The following is a 17547-nucleotide window of genomic DNA, read 5'->3' as shown; positions in this document are numbered from 1 at the left end:
GTTGTCCAGGAAGGTTCTCAGTTGTGAGTCCGCTTCCTCTTGTTCCATGGGGTCCCTGGGTGTGTGGTTATAGAGCTGCTCGTAGTAGTCTGTGAAGACCTGCGCAATACCTGTGGGGGTGTTTTTGACGGAGCCGTCTTTGTATAGATATATTTTTAAACGGGTTATCAGACATAATCCTTGACGAGGTTGCTACTAGAGAGCTTCCTGAAAATTTGGAGGATTTAATTTCTTTTATTTCTCGCATTGACGAACGTTTAAGAGAGAGGCAGAACACTCGAGAGAGAAACCGTAGACCTTCCTTTAAACTAGCTCCTTCATTTCAAAGTTCTGAATCCACAACCTCACTTTTTCCAGAACCTATGCAGATAGGCAATACTCGCCTCTCAGAAGAGGAGAGACAGTACAGGAGAAGGGAGGGGTTGTGTATGTACTGTGGAGTCAGAGGTCATTTACGCCTAAATTGTCCTAATCGCTCGGGAAACGCTCGCACCTAAGTTTCTCTAGAGGACAGGCCTTGGGTGTTTCTATTTTGTCCTCTAATCTTAATTATAAGGATCACAGGCTTCTGCTACCCGTTTCTTTAACTTGGGAGAAGGGAGTACTAGAAACTATGGCATTGATAGATTCCGGAGCTGCTGAGAGCTTTATCGACCAAGTTTTTGTTACCAAACACGCTATCCCATCCCAGTTAAGGGAGACACCCTTGGCCGTTGAGGCCATAGATGGTAGACCTTTAGTTGAGCCTGTTATTTTCCGTGAAACCATACCCGTTAAATTAACTGTTGGTATCTTACACGAGGAAGACATATCTTTATTGCTTATTTCTTCTCCTTCTGTTCCCATAGTCCTGGGGTACCCTTGGTTAAAAAAACATAACCCTATTATTGATTGGGAATTAGGGGAGATAATCTCATGGGGTCAGGGTTGTCAGGACAGGTGCTTACGGACAGTGTCACCGCCTTGCGCAGTTAACACACCGATTAATTCTACCTACTCTACAGAGGTACAAATACCACCCCTGTACCTGGATTTAAAGGCAGTATTTGACAAAAAGAATGCTGATACTTTACCTCCACACAGGTCTTTTGATTGTAAGATTAATCTACTACCTGGTACTATGCCCCCCAGGGGTAATGTATATCCTTTGTCCACTAAAGAGAACTTAGTCTTAGAGGAGTATATTCGTGAGAACCTTGAAAAAGGATTCATTAGGAGATCCTCCTCTCCTGCCGGGGCTGGGTTTTTTTTTGTTAAAAAGAAGGATGGTACACTAAGACCTTGCATTGATTATCGAGGTTTGAACAAAATAACCATTAGAAATGCCTACCCAATTCCTTTGATTACCGAGCTCTTTGATCGTCTAAAAGGCTCCAAGATTTTCACCAAGTTAGATCTCAGAGGGGCGTATAACTTGGTGAGAATTCAGCAGGGACACGAGTGGATGACGGCGTTCAATACCCGTTATGGGCACTATGAATACACAGTAATGCCTTTTGGCCTCTGTAATGCACCGGCAGTATTTCAGGACCTGATCAATGAAGTTCTTAGTGAATTTCAACATGACTGCGTTATTGTATATCTGGATGATATACTTATACACTCTAGAGAGATTGAGACTCACCACAGACAAGTCAGAAGGGTATTGCGCAAGCTTCTTCAACATGGCCTGTACTGCAAATTGGAGAAATGCAGCTTTGACCAATCCCAGATAAACTTTCTTGGTTATGTGATTTCTGGTGAAGGGTTTAAGATGGACCCGGATAAGCTCCAGTCCATTTTGGATTGGCCTTTACCCAGGGGCCTCAAGGCCATTCAGAGGTTTATTGGATTCTCCAACTATTATAGGCGCTTCATTAAGGGTTACTCTTCAATTATAGCTCCTATTACCAATATGACCAGACAGGGGGCTGACACTAAGAACTGGTCTACTGAAGCCCTTCTTGCCTTCAAAACACTCAAGGAACTGTTTGCTTCTGCACCAATTTTAGTTCACCCTGATACGACTCTGCCTTTCCTACTCGAGGTAGACGCCTCAGAGACAGGTATAGGTGCTATCCTGTCCCAAAGGTTAGGTGTGGATAAGCCCTTACATCCATGTGTTTTTTTTCCAAGAAACTATCAGGCCCTGAGAGCAGATATGACATTGGTGACAGGGAACTACTAGCAGTTATCATGGCTTTAAAGGAGTGGAGACATTTATTGGAGGGCACCTTACATCCTGTTACTATTTTGACAGACCACAAGAACCTGTCCTATATTGGGGAGGCCAAGCGCTTGTCCTCCAGGCAAGCTCGTTGGTCTTTATTCCTCACACATTTCAATTACGTGCTCACTTATAGACCTGGTTCTAAGAATTCTAAAGCCGATGCTTTGTCTCGACAATATGAACCTTCTGCGATATCTGAGCCGGTTTTGTCTTCTATAGTACCCAGGTGCAATATTATCGCCAACACGAGTCTTAAGATTCACTCTCCGTTGCTTGGTCAGATCATGAAGTTGCAGCATCTGGCGCCTAGACAGACTCCTGGGGCAAGGCATTTCGTTCCTCCTGAACTCCAACTGGAACTCTTACAGTGTTTTCACAACAGTAAGGCGGCTGGGCATCCGGGTATTCGCAAGACATGTTCCTTGATCTCTAAAGATTTCTGGTGGCCTTCTTTACGGAAGGATATTAGGGATTTCATCGGAGCATGTGAGGTCTGTATGAAGACTAAGCAACCTCATACGCTTCCATGTGGGTTGTTACATCCCTTGAACATTCCAGAGAGACCATGGTCCTGTTTGGCTATGGACTTCATTGTAGATTTGCCTGTTTCTAAAAAACAGACTGTGATCCTCACGGTGGTTGATAGGTTTACTAAGATGGCTCATTTCGTGCCCTTAACTAAACTCCCGACTTCTCCTGAATTGGCGGAGATATTCGCGAGAGAGATTTTTCGCTTACATGGGATACCTTCCGAAATTGTTTCCGATAGAGGTTCCCAATTTGTTTCACGTTTTTGGAGATCCTTCTGTTCTCAACTAGGCATCAAATTGAATTTTTCTTCTGCCTATCACCCTCAGTCTAACGGAGCTGCTGAACGTACCAATCAAAAGATTGAACAATATTTGCGTTGTTTTGTTTCTGAACACCAGGACGATTGGGTCGGTTTGATTCCTTGGGCGGAGTTTGCACACAATAATCTTGTTTGTGATTCTACTTGTTCCAGCCCCTTCTTCATGAATTATGGCTTTCATCCTTCCATTCTTCCCTCGGTTTCTCCTTCCCAAGGGGTACCGTCGGTTGATGTTCATGTTGCCAATTTGAGGAAGTTGTGGGATCAGACTCGACAAATTCTCTTACATAATTCCATGTTGTTCAAGAAACACGCTGATAAGCACAGAAGGGCGGCTCCGGTTTTTGTTCCAGGTGATAGGGTATGGTTGAGTACTAGAAACATTCGTTTGAAGGTTCCTTCTATGAAATTCGCTCCTCGTTACATTGGCCCTTACAGGGTTCTGACTCGAATTAACCCAGTTGCGTATCGCCTAGCTCTTCCAGCTGCCTTACGCATTCCTAACTCCTTTCATGTTTCTTTACTGAAACCGCTAGTCTGTAACAGATTTTCCTCCACTATATCCTCTCCTCGCTCTGTTCAGGTTGAGGGTCAGGAGGAGTATGAAATCAACTCCATCATCGATTCTCGAATCTCCCGGGGGAAGTTACAATATCTTATTGACTGGAAGGGATATGGTCCTGAGGAGAGGACTTGGGTACCTCAGGAGGATGTACATGCTCCTCGCCTCCGCAGGGCTTTTCACTCCCGTTTTCCATCTCGTCCCGGTTCCTTCCGCCCGGTGGGCGTTTCTGAGAGGGGGGGTACTGTCAGGGTACCTGTAGTCTCTACCTCAGAGGAGGTGAGAGACTTAGACGTTTATCCTCCCAGAGGGGTTGTTTCTTCCATTCCTCGCGGTTCTCTCGGCCATTTACAAGCCGACCGCGAGGGATCCACTTCCTTATATGACGCGACGCTCAGTAGTCGACGTCATGACGCCAACCCGGGTCGACCTGTCAGTCAAGTCCCGAGCACTAATCAGGACTCGTCGGGGGCGTGATTACCCTCTAGAATCAAGGTATAAAGTAAGGCTTTCGGCATCTGCTCATTGCCCTGTCGTGGTTCTAGCCTGTCTAGTCACTCAGTGCTCTTGTATTCTAGTTGTCTCTTTGGTTCTGACCCGGCTTGTTTGTACTACCCTGTTTATCTCTGTTACCCTTTGACTCGGCTTGTCTCTCGCTTACCTGTCCTCTCGTTCCCTCGACCTCGGCTTGTTCCTAGACCATTCTCTACTTACTCCTTACGTTAGTCCGGCCATTCTAAGGTCCGGTATACGTACCTACCACCTGTTTGTACTCTGCGTGTTGGATCCCTGTCCCGATCCTGACACTCAGTCCCTATGCCAACTGCAGTCTCAAGGTATCAAACCATAGGTGTAGCCGCATTTCCACTCCGCTGGCTCCCTAGTCCCTCTTCATTCTCCAGGCATGGTAAAATGTGACTGCACTCTCAGCTCACTTCTGCCCCCTCCCATGTTTCTTCCCCTCCCATCCACTTTCATTCTCTGTTCCCCTATCTTCCATCTCGCTCCCCCCTTCCATCCATCCTTTTCTATCCATATCTCTCTCCCCCTTCCATGTCTATCCTACCTTTTATTCAAATTCCCCACCTTCAATCCCCCCTTTTGTCTCCCTTCCATCCATATTCCTCACCACCAGTGTCTCTCTTGCATCCATGCCTCCTTCTCCCCTTTCCATATCTCTCTCCTTCTTGCCACCCCCCTTTAATCCATATCACTCCTCCCCTTGCCAACCTCACCGCTTTCATCCATATCTCTCCGCCCCTTGCCTCCCCCTTCCTTAATATCTCCAGTCCCCTTGTCAACCTCCCCCCTTACTCAATATCTCCCCCCTTGCCAACTCCCCCCCCCCCCCTTACTCAATATACCTTACCCCCTTCCTGAAATCGGTAAAAGTGTGAATTCTACCTACCTATGCAATCCTCGTCCCACGCAGCACTCACAGAGCCGGACGTCCAGTAAAAGGCTCTCCTCACTTGCCTCTTTCCCTGATGTTTTGCCTGTCGTGGCAGGGCAGGGGGGAGGGGGGCGCACGATGTGTCATGCTGAGCGCCATGTGGAGTGGAGCCGAATGCGCATGCTTTCCTATGGATGTCCAGCGTCTTCTCACTGTGATTTTCACAGTGAGAATGGTGGAAGCGGCCTCTAGTGGCTGTCAGTGAGACAGCCACTAGAGGCTGGATTAACCCTCAGTGAAACATAGCAGTTTCTCTAGGCGGACCTGGCACACAGACCACTTCATTGAGCTGGTTGAGTGTTTAATGTCAACATGGCCAAGATGGATTTAGTTTAAATGCCATTGATTTGAAGGTGGCATCTTGATGCCCCCTTTAAGTGGCAAATGTGTTATTTATTTATTTTAAAGGTGGAAGATACAATGTACTACTTTACATAAACAAGAGCCAATTTGAATGAGCCAACCTAATTTATGTAGCTAATAACATTGATTATTCTTTTTATTGTTTTCATTATATCGTAAATGTGTAGAAATATGGTTTGTATATGAACACTGTATTTATCAAGTAATATGTATATTGCACAGTTCATGATATTTCCATACATTTTGTATGAATAAAAAGTTAGATGAATAAGAAGCAATTTTTTTATCCCAGAATAAGATAAGAAGCTAACTTCAGCCTGCGAATAAGAAGCTGGCCTAATTGTACAGCGCTACGGAATTTGATGGTGCTATATAAATAATAAAATAAGAATAAAATAAGAAGAAGCTAACTTCAGCCTGCGAAGAAGAAGCTGGCCAAATTGTACAGCGCTACGGAATTTGATGGTGCTATATAAATAATAATAAAATAAGAAGAAGAAGCTAACTTCAGCCAACGAATAAGAAGCTGGCCGAATAGTACAGCGCTACGGAATTTGATGGCGCTATATAAATAATAATAAAATAATAAGAAGAAGCTAACTTCAGCCAACGAATAAGAAGCTGGCCGAATAGTACAGCGCTACGGAATTTGATGGTGCTATATAAATAATAATAAAATAAGAAGAAGAAGCTAACTTTAGCCAACGAATAAGAAGCTGGCCAAATTGTACAGTGCTACGGAATTTGATGGTGCTATATAAATAATAATAAAATAATAAGAAGAAGCTAACTTCAGCCAACGAATAAGAAGCTGGCCGAATAGTACAGCGCTACGGAATTTGATGGTGCTATATAAATAATAATAAAATAATAAGAAGAAGCTAACTTCAGCCAATGAATAAGAAGCTGGCCGAATTGTACAGCGCTACGGAATTTGATGGCGCTATATAAATAATAAAATAAGAATAAGCTAACTTCTACATCATATTCACTGCAGTAGGTCACTCATCCAGCTGCACACAGTGAATGATCAGCACACAGAGCACTTTCCTATTCCCACCCCAATCTGTAATCATGTGACCTCTCCAGTCACATGATTATGTGCTATCACAGCCAAGTAGGAAGTGGCAGCTGCTGCAAACATGTCGACTGCTATGAACTTCGGGAGCAAAACATTCAAACCTCGACCTCCAGAAAAAGGCTCTTTCCCATTAGATCATTATGGTGGGTTGATCTGTGTCTGTCTCATCCTGTGAGTGTGATTTCCTGGGTGTGCTGTCACTGCTATGAGCTATTACAATGTTACTTACTAGGTTAATATATATATATATAGTTAATATAGATGGGTATACCATTCACCCCTGGTTTGGGAGATCTCTCAGTCTGCTGTGATGCTCAGCCAAGTGTTTGGGGGTCATGGGAGTTGTTGTCCACAGCGATGATGATGTCTGTGCCAGGTCCAGCCTCCACATGGTGTCAGAACAGCTAAAATGCCATGTAACCCAATAATACCTCTCTTTAAGATCTATCTCCATGCTAGAAGTAATATCTGAATGCTATTTAGATCATATACAGAAAGATCCTTCATATAAGCACCATGAAATGATACAGGTTATGTATGTAATTATCCTGTGGCTCCAGAGTATTTAAACTTGGTTTTTCAGCTGCATGAGAAATTCTCCCTTAACTAAAAATACAGTACTTTAACAAATAATATATATTTTATAACATTGAAATGTTTAAAACACCAAAGCGGTGTATAAAGTGAGGGGGGCAATGTCAAACCTAATGCACTTCACATAGAGGTCACATGGCAGTCAAGGACATATTCTAATAGCACTTTCAATAAAACATTGTTCAAATTGGTATCAAATGCCTTTTACAGAAACACTGAAGCATGCATGAGGTCAGGGAAAGTAGGAAGGAAGGAACACAATAACTGCACCCACATATTGAGATCTGGCACAAGGAAGAAAAGATCAGAAGTATAAATAAAGGCATGGGGTAGATACAGAGGGCATAACCAAAAGAGAGAAAATGATAGGGCTGCTTTAAATCCTTCAAGAAGTGTACATTGGCTCCAATGCTGCAACAACGAGAGAGCACCTAAAGCAAGAAGGGCCACTCAAGCCTGTCAAATGTCCTCTCTGCATCCTAAAAGAGAATCTAATACCAATTAAATCTGTCACCCTCCTGCTGTTCTAGTAATTTACAAATACCGGTAATTTTGGCTGTATTCTTTTTCAGGTGAATGTAAACCTTTCAAAGAGAAGTTCATGAGGTGTTTGAGAGAGAACACATATCAGAGTGGCCCCTGCCGGGAGGCATCTAAGGAATATTTGGAATGTAGAATGGAAAGGTAGGTTGGTGCATGTGACCAGGGTCATTGGACGGAGAAAACTTCTTGCAACTGAGAAGTAGGGCCCCACCAACCCTTTAACAATGACAAAAGTCTCTTAAGATATGATAAATCTTAAACTGATAAATCGTATTCATTTAGCAATGGATTATACTTAAAGGTATTTTCCAGTGCCAGGAAAACATATTCGTTTTCCTGGTACTGCAGGACCCTGGAGTGCCCCTCTCCCTCCCACCCCCCATCCCAAGTTGCTAAAGGGGTTAATACCCCTTCAGTGACTTACCGGAGTCCAGCGCCGATGTCCCTTGGCGCTGGGTCAGGCTCCGCCTACTCTCCTCCCCCGCCGACGTCAGCCAGCGGGGGAGACCTAATGCACATGCGCGGCAATGGCCGCGTACGCTCATTAGACCTCCTCATAGAAAAGCATTATTCAATGCTTTCCTATCGGGATTTTGGCGACGCTGGAAGTCCTCACATACCGTGAGGATGTCCAGCGTCGCTTAAAACACTTTTTCGTGTTCTATGAACACTGAAGTCCCTCTAGTGGCTGTCTAGTAGACAGCCACTAGAGGAGGGCTTGACCCTGCAATGTAAATATTGCAGTTTGTAAAAACTACAATAATTACACTTGCAGGGTTAAGGGTAGTGGGAGTTGGCACCCAGACCACTCCAATGGGCAGAAGGTGTCTGGGTGCCTGGAGAGTCCCTTTAAAGGGCCACTAAATGCAAATTGACCACTTTATCTCAATGAAGTGGTCTGGGTGCAGTGGCCATTTAGTTTTAACCCTGTAATCCAGTGGTGCCCAAAAGGAAGCTCCCCAGATGTTACAGAACTACAACTCCCATGATGTTTTGCATGTCTTTAGAATGACAGAGCATCATGGAAGTTGTAGTTTTAAACCATAAGGGGGATGTTCCTTTTGGGCACTCCTGCTGTAATCTAAACATTGCCTTTTAGTAGATAGAGCAATGTTGTGATTGCATGGTTAACACACCTCTAACAGCCACTAAAGGGGCTTCCCCAGTGAGAACAGAGTCAGACTGTTCTCTGTCAAATGCTGCTACCAGAGAACATATGATAGGCGCAATGCAGTGGGTTTTTTGTTTTTTGCCACGCATGCGCACTAGCCCCCACATGCTTTTCTGTGGGGAAACATTGGCTTGGCTTATATTGAGATTGATTAATGTCAGCCAAGAAGGCCGGGACCGCAAAAAAGTGACCTACAATGCGAATAAATCATTAAAAAAGTAATTGTAAACAGACACCTCCGTAGTTAGGACACTATAACGTTAAGAATACGTTTTGGTAGTCCTAATGCTAAAGGAACGCTCCAAGCAACATAACCTGGGCCAGTGCAACCGTTAGGTAAACTAGGCATTTGCCTAAAGCGCCATCCTGCTCGAGGCGCCCACCGGGATATTTCCTGGTGGGCTGCCTCTTTCTTGGGCCGCAGCGCTGGGCGAGCGGCTCTAGGGCAGCAGAAATCCTTTCACCGGACCTGACCATAACCCAGGGGTGTCAGACACATTTGTTCTGGAGGGCCAAACTGTCCACTGAAATAGATATGGAAGGCCGAATGCATAACATTTATGTATACACACAAATGAGAACGGTTGCTTGGACGATTGAAACTTTGCATTTTTGTTTTCTTTAAAGGGATGCAATGGACCCCTAAAGCACTTTAGCTTGCTGAAATGCTTTGTGTGTGAAGAATGTATTCCCTTTTTCATTTTTTTTTTGGTTTTTTTAAGTGCAGATTTTTATAGAAATTATTTTTGTTTGTTTTTATATATGTAAATAAACTTTGTTACAAACTCAGGCTTTCTAGCAGACAACAGGTTCTGTTACTTCCTGGTTTGTTTAGCTCAGTTTAACTAAATCCAAGAGGCAGGATTGCCTAGAGCACCTGCCTTGCAAAGAACTGCATCGGAAATTCTATAATTTAACAGCCACAAAAAGTCTGAGCTGGGGAAGAAGGAGGAGGGCTTGCAAAGGCTTCAGACAAGAAATCTGTACATGTTGTAATCTGTTTTTAGATATGTGAGGTCGGTAGGGATATTTTTCACTTCATCCAGTAGTTGACAGAGGCAAGTAGTGCTGAGATACCAGATGGCTAGATAAGTTACTGGGGGTTCCTTGGTGGTACAAAGAAAGGATGGACACTGCAGCAGTGGGACCAAATCTGGATCCCAAGCTCTGACCTGTCACCACTGTTTCCTCTGCATGTATAATAAAGGCTAATGGCTTGTAAAATAAAATAAAAATGTATCTCTCCTTCTGGTGAAATTAGTGTGGGCTAAGGGTTGTACTTATTCTAGATACTATGGACATCTTAGTGGGTAGAGATTTGCATTAGATTAGGCCATCCTGACAGCACAAACAAACCGCCTTACCCTCTAGACAAGTCATGCCATAATGCTGAGGATGTTTGCAGTCCACACATACCACTAACAGAAGACTACTGGAGATTCAGGTATTATTGAATTTGGGCCTACTTGCTGTGTTGGGAGTAGGCTGCTTGCAAGTAATGGGAAGTGGGTTGTTTTTTCTTTTCTAATTCTGCTGTCGTTTTAATGACTAGGAATGTGTCAATGTATATAGATAGATTGGTGTACTATACACTATCTTTATACTAAACCTGATTTATTAAGCTGAAGTTGTTTCAATGACTATAGTATCCTTTAAAAAATACACTATAGACACACTGTTTATGGCATTTCCCTTTAATTTGTTAGATTTTTTTTTTTTTAAAGCTTCTATTTCTTCATGTGAATTGTATTATATACTAATGGTGTATGTATTGTAATTTTCTTTCAGGCAGTTAATGGCAAAGGAACCATTGGAGAAGCTAGGTTTCAAGGACCTGGTTAACAATCAGAAAACTGAAGAGCAAAATAAATTATGAAAACCCCCTTTTTTTTGGACTACTTTTTGCATTTCCGGAACACAAAATTCTGCAAGAGTCTTGCGAGTGGCGAAATGTTTGTTTTCATTGGACAGTGTATGCTTGAAATCACTGTGCAAGTGTGAGAAGGGATCAGTTTCTTTAATGACACCTTACAGAAATCTTTTGATGGCTCTGCATGTAATCTTGTGTTCTCCTAAATTCAGTTCTGTGAACTTTTATTAAATACATGTTCATGCAGTGCCTGGGAGTCGGCTCTGTCTGTGTTATGTGTATTTCCTAAGTCAATGTTATAGCTGCTTATTGTGATTTGATTTTTTTAAATCTGTTGAAGCCACTCCCCTAACTTGGGAGTTGCAGCACCGAGTGCTCCTATTACCCCTGGAACTATAGATAGATAGATAGATAGATATAAAAGGCCAGTGACATAGCTCAGTGGGCTAATGTATCAGTTGAGGGCCTGTCTCCTGATGAAGCAGGTTGTATGCTGGAGAAGCGTCTCTGATTCTATGAGAATTTAAGGTTTATTAGCAAGTTATCCTGACATTATCTGCAATAAACTGACCTATAATTGTCTAAAACACCCTGCAGCATTTTTGGACTGACATTTTATATTGTGATTGGGTGTTTCTCAGGATGGTATTACCTGTGGCCTGCTGGCAGGCTCCCCCATGTCAAGGAGGCCTATTCCCCTCTTTCTGTTGCTTCTACTATTTCCTCCCCCCCGGCAGAAGACCCCTGACTGGGACATTGCCGCTAAGGTTCTGGTGACCGAGGGGGGTGGGGGGGCAGGTACAGGTGAGAATTGCCTGCATTTGTCCCTTGCAGGCACAACCATCTTGTTCGGTCTGATCCGATGTAACTGCTGTATTCTTGCGATGTGCGGCATTAAGGTCATTGGAGAATCCTGTGAGACTGGGATCCTTCATAGTCTTAGCCAATTCCCTGCAGCTGTCATTGGTGACGATGGTCAGTATTGACACTTGGACTCTAAGTCAGACGCAAAAGAAAAATAAATACAAATAAGTCCCTACTTTGTCTCTGTAAATTTCTTGACTGGCTTAACACAGTCAAAATGAGTCTTTCATAAAGAATCTATCTTTATGAAATACAATTTTTTTTTGGAGGGTAAACATAACATGTTACAAATACAGTTATTTTCAGTTTATAAGACAACCCCTACTTTATGAGCCCAAAATTAAGAAATCAATATTTTAAACATCAAATAGAACAACTTTGATATTTTAGAGGTGACTTCTGGGGAGAACAACACACTTCTGATTCTCATGCCTCCCCTGGGCTACGGTACTCTGTGACGTTAACCGGAGGGAGGCCAGGTATGTGTGTGGGCACACTGAAATGCAGCAGGCGCCATCTTAACTTAGGACCCGCGCACAAGTGTGTGGTTTTTTTTTTTAACCCCTGCTGTGACATTCCATGTATAAGACAATACTTAGACCCGCCAATTTTAGACTTAGTCTTGTACATGGAAAAATATGGTGTATTTATAGCACTGGAGTGTCCTTTTTTTTTTTCTCTCAATCTTTATTTATTTGTGCGCACGCCCCAAGAGCAAGATTAGCAAAAACTTTGATAACAGTGCGGCAATTAAAATAACAGCACATGTTTTTTTTAAATATATAACCGAATGAAAACTGGTATGCAAATTACAAGAGGGGTAGTATACTCTTATCAACCTCGGCTGTTATGGTGATGTACTTGACAGAATCCAAGCTATTAAATTCACTAGGCAGTATAAACATGAAGAGTGCAGGCAAAGTGTTAAAACAGTTAAAAAAAATAAAAAATGCTGAACATACAGGGGACTGCCGGTGAGTAAGGTCAGGTTAATAAATATACTGTCTGAGGGTGTGGCGGAACCAGCCTCGCCACTGGAGGAGCCTGGTTGCTCGCTTGCTCCCTTTAGACTATCATATTACCATTTTGATAACGCGTCAATGGTTTTACATTGTGTATTTTAATAATAAAAGTGATTTTGGTTACCTTTTTTATAGGACCAACTCCTACTTTATTTTATCTCATATACAATTTTATTATTCCTGGCATTTTTATATTTTTATATTTTATATATTTTTTTATATTTTTATATTTCCTATTTTTATTTTATCTTATTATTTTTTATCTTTTATCACTCGTATCCTGAGTCAAAGAAATCCTAGGTGGGGATTATTCCACCAGCGCTTTATTAATAGAGCAGTATTTCCTGCTCTATACTTGTAAGTATATTTTATTTATTGTATTTCTACTTACTTTTCCTACTGAGAGCACTATTGTTGTTTCCCATACATTTCGGAGTACCAAGGTTGGATTGACGGACGATTCCTCCAGTTTATCCTGGTAGCGGGGATCATACCGCTGCAACGCCCAAAAGTCTAGAGCTGGTCCAAAGCTCCTGCAAATGTGAGTGTATTATCCTATTTTTTACTCTTCATTTTATCCTTGGAGCCGCAATACTTCACCATTGGCAGTTTGTCGTGTTTCCTATTTTGTCTCCACATATACGGATTATCCTACTACCCGGACGGATCAACTCCTGAGGACTGTATAGATATCCCACCAAGTTATATCAGTGAGACTTTTAATATCTATTTTTATTTTTATACTGTATTTTTTATCATCTACAAAGACTCTTTTCATAGATATTTTCCTACACTTGTTTCTAGAGACTTACGCTTACCATTACCATCAGATTGTGACCATTTGGTCTGGTTTATACTGTATTATTACTCTCTAGCGCAGCCCTTCCCCCCCTCTTTTTATCCCTTTAGACTATGGCCCGGCATTTAAAACCTTCTCTTTTCCCTGCAGAAAGGCATATTCGTGCCTTTCTGCCGGGGTGTTCAGTAGATTCAATCTACTGAACAAAGTACTGAACAATCGACCACCTGGGAACTGGAGTGTGCTGTCAATTGACCGCCCAGAAGCTGCGGTTAACTGCAGCTTAATTGACAAACGCTGGGTGGACTTTGTTCGTTTGCCGAACACGTGGCCTCGGCCATTTTAACTCCCGAACGGCCAGCGGTGTTCAACGCCCAAACTATGAAACTGAAAACATTTACTTATTTGCGCGAACACCGCTGAGCCGCCAGCCTCCTTACCTCTGCATTCGGTAGTGGAACCGAATGACTGTTAATTCGGTAGTTTAACCGTATGAACAGCATCACCCCAGATAGCCATGCCATGGAGCCTATTCGTGTGAAAGACTATGGGAAAGACTTTGGCTCCATGGTGATTGAACTGTACGTACGGGATCTGAGCGCCATTCGGTAATAATGTGATCTAAGCTATCTGGGGATATGTAGAATGTGTATGTTTTATGTGATAGGGTAATGTCTTTTACTGAAACTGTGTGTAATGGAGTTTTGCCTCTGTCCTTGGAGATAATTGGATTACTTCCCAATTATCTTCAGGACAGAGAGGTGGGATTGTTGAAATGTGTAAGTCTGTGATTGGTCCTTTTACCCTTTGTGTCCCAGTCTTCCATCTGGTCCCCAAAGGGAGTGTCCACCAGGTGGGAGACCTGCATAAAAGCCGGGTAGGTAGCCCCAGTAAACCAGATTCTGCTTGACCCTCAAAACGAAGTGTCGTCTCGTTATTGGGGGAATTGGATTGTATGCTGATTGCCAGGAGTGTAAGCTGATTGAATGCTTTTCCTGTTCGGCTGTTTCCTGTTCGGGAGTTGGTGAATTCGTGTAGTTTGCAGTTCGGGAGATTGGTGCTTGCAGTAGCTGCCTGTGCATCTGAAAGGGGAATATCGCCTAAACGGTTTTTAACCTCTTGTGTGCAAAACGGTCCGTTACAGAGGGTATGAGCAGGTATAATAAGTACATGCAAAATACAAGAGGGGTAGTATGCTCTTATCAGACAAGGCTATTAAGGTAAAGCACTAGACAGAATCTAAGCTTTTCAATTCATTGGGCTGTATTGACATAAAGTGTTCAGACTAAGTATTAAAACAATTAAAACATACTGAGCATACAGAGGACTACCTATGAGTAGGGTCATGTTGATACAGATACTAACTGTGGGTGTGAGCAGGTGAAACAATTATTAGAATGTTACCACTGAGTACTAAATAAAGAGAAAAGGATGGATGGAACCTCGTGGATCCAAGGAACGGAGTTCCATAATCCGGCATAACAAGATTTGGGTGTGCAGTTAGCCTATGCCACATGCTAACCATGATGCAAAGTCCACTCCATGTTCATGCTTGGCAGCGGCTCTCTCTCCCACCAAATATGAAAACGCTGGTAGATTGTTGATTAGATGACCTAAGCCTGGACTGCAGCGCCCCAACTCCGCAGGTCTGCAACCCCAGGCCAGAACAGGATCCCATTCCCGATATCCACAGATCCTCCTACTCGTGGTAGCAGCATCTTGGACCCGAGTGGACTCGGACATACGTGGAACCTGCCGGGTATGGGGACTGTGGGTCGGACGTGACTCCTTCTGGGTTCCCAGCCCAGAATGAGAGCAGTGCGCTGGAGCAGCCTCCAAGACCAAGACTCCATCCGTCACAGTAGTGCAGTTGTAAATAGGTTGCCAAAACTGCCTGCATAGCGTGTCATATTGGGTTAGGAAGGATTCCTTCCAGTTATCACCCACTGGGTCTGCTTGTTGGAGAGGGAGTTCCATCACCCCCGCCATCTTAGTCACTCGCTTTGCTTTGGCAGGAAAGTTCTATAGTCTTCCCCAGTGGGGACCGGGATAACCCCCACCGGTCCAGAGTGGGGGGAACGAGGGTGGCAGATGGGATCCCCAAGCTATGCTGGTTACAGGAGAGCGGCCATCTCTCCTGCACCGAGCCAGCTAGTAGGCTGCAAACAATTGAGGTAGGGCTGCTGGAGTTCTATCTCTGTGTTGCCCAGAGATTCCTCAGACAGGATTGCCTTGATATGTGGAGTTCAAATCAGGTATGTTTGTGTAAACACAGAAAAAACCTGGTTGGTTTAAGAGAGCTGCAACCTTGTGCTTCCTCACAGCATGGCAGGCAAGCCCCGCCCCCTGAAGTTTTAACACATTAACACTTTATAACGTTAACAAAATCTTCTAGGGGTATTAATTTATTTAGGGATATTAATTTATGAGCACTGTAGAGTTATCAGAAGATTTGTTACTCCGTTTCACCTTAAAGGGTTACTCTAGCCCTTTTTTCTATTTGAGTGATGCCATATACAGATTGTAAGCTTGTTTGAGCAGGGTCCTCTTCAAAGTTCGTTCCTGTAAGTTTTCTTGTAATTGTCCTATTTATAGTTACATCCCCCCTCTCATAATATTGTAAAGCGCTATGTAATCTGTTGGCGCTATATAAATGGCAATAATAATAATATTGGGCCCTCTTTTAGGCCAACCCCTCCTTAAAAAAAGCCTTTTTATAAATTAAGTTCTTATAACCTTAATCCAGTGCCGCCGTGCGACAGTTCTCTCGTCCTGCTGGCTTTGGCATGTAGCATGGCCAATCCGCGGACCGGGGAATAGGTACTTGTTTCCTTCATCCCGGTCTGACAGGAAGCGCCAAACTTCTTCCTGTCAGGCTCGGCTGCTCTACAAGAGGGAGGGAGGTAAGCTGGCACAGACGGGGACAGAAACAGACAATGGCTGGGGAGGGGAGGCTGAAACACACATGGGGGGGGGGACACTTAAACAGACAAGGGATGACGGGGAGGCAGAAACAGACCAGGGCTGGGGGGTACAGAAACATACATGTCATGGGGGATATGAACAGACAAGGGCTGGGGTGCAAAAACAGACATGGGGGACAGAAACAGACAAGGGCTGGCGGTGCAAAAACAGACATTGGGACAGAAACAGACAAGGGCTTGGGGGTTACAGAAACAGACTTGAGGGGACAGAAACAGACAAGGGATGGAGGTACAAAGACAGACATGGGGACAGAAACAGACAAGGACTGGGGGATGACAGGAACATACACAGGGGAGACAGAAACAGACAAGGATTGGGGAAACAAAGACAGACGTGGGGGACAGAAACAGACAAGGACTGGGGGATTACAGGAACATACACAGGGGAGACAGAAACAGACAAGGATTGGGGATACAAAGACAGACGTGGGGGACAGAAACAGAAAAGGGCGGGGGGGAGTAGAGAAACAGACATGGTGGGAGGGGGGGGGGGGGCAGAAACAGCCATGGCAGATAGAAACAGACCAAGGCCTCACCTGAAGGCCCGGAGTTTGGGGGGGTGATCTCTAGGATAAAGGAAAGCAGAATCATGGACGATCTGTCCGCTAGAATGAGAGGTACAACCTTGGCCTTCCAGAGGACATTGGCACCCTGTGACAATAGCGTTATGGGCTCCAGTAACGATTGACGGGGGAGATCTCCAGTTTGATTTGGGATTTGGCCCTATGGGGCCATTGCAGGACTGAGTCGCTTCAGCCTCACGCACCCCCCCCCTTCCCCTCCCAACTTCTATCCTCGTATCTTTCTCTTCCTTCTACTTCACCTTCCCTTCTTCAACTCTTTTTCTCTTCTTTAGGTTTTTACCTTTCCTTGTTCTTGCTATGCCCTTGATCCACAAGGGTGCTATTCTTGTTCTATATTCTTTCGTCTCTTATGTTATAGGCTATGTTGTCAATATCGAATTTCATCACTCAGGCATGAGTATAATGATTGGGCATTGAAGATGCCTACAGTACAGCCTCACGTAGATAGAGACAGGGCTCCTTTATAAGATATGCAGCCTGATTATTCCTTACGAATCCTAGAGGGGAGGCAGGTTGAACGACCTACATGCTGAGGCTTAGCGTTTGGGCTGATATCGAATATTATATACTCAACTCTGACCTTTTGCACAGTGGCTTC

General features: G+C 43.8%; 1 protein-coding gene across 1 annotated transcript; it reads left to right on the top strand.

Moving 5' to 3' along the window:
• Positions 1 to 6533: 6533 nt before the first annotated feature.
• Positions 6534 to 10946, top strand: LOC134570902 (cytochrome c oxidase assembly protein COX19). Its single transcript, XM_063428897.1, has 3 exons — positions 6534 to 6661; positions 7685 to 7796; positions 10615 to 10946. Exons 1-3 carry the CDS (start codon positions 6580 to 6582, stop codon positions 10700 to 10702), a joined length of 282 nt encoding a protein of 93 aa, XP_063284967.1. The 5' UTR covers positions 6534 to 6579; the 3' UTR covers positions 10703 to 10946.
• The last annotated feature ends 6601 nt before the right edge of the window (positions 10947 to 17547 follow it).

The sequence above is a fragment of the Pelobates fuscus genome, chromosome 8 (assembly GCF_036172605.1).
Source record: "Pelobates fuscus isolate aPelFus1 chromosome 8, aPelFus1.pri, whole genome shotgun sequence".
Lineage (NCBI taxonomy): Eukaryota > Metazoa > Chordata > Amphibia > Anura > Pelobatidae > Pelobates > Pelobates fuscus.
This window is presented reverse-complemented; position numbering and strand designations above follow the sequence as displayed.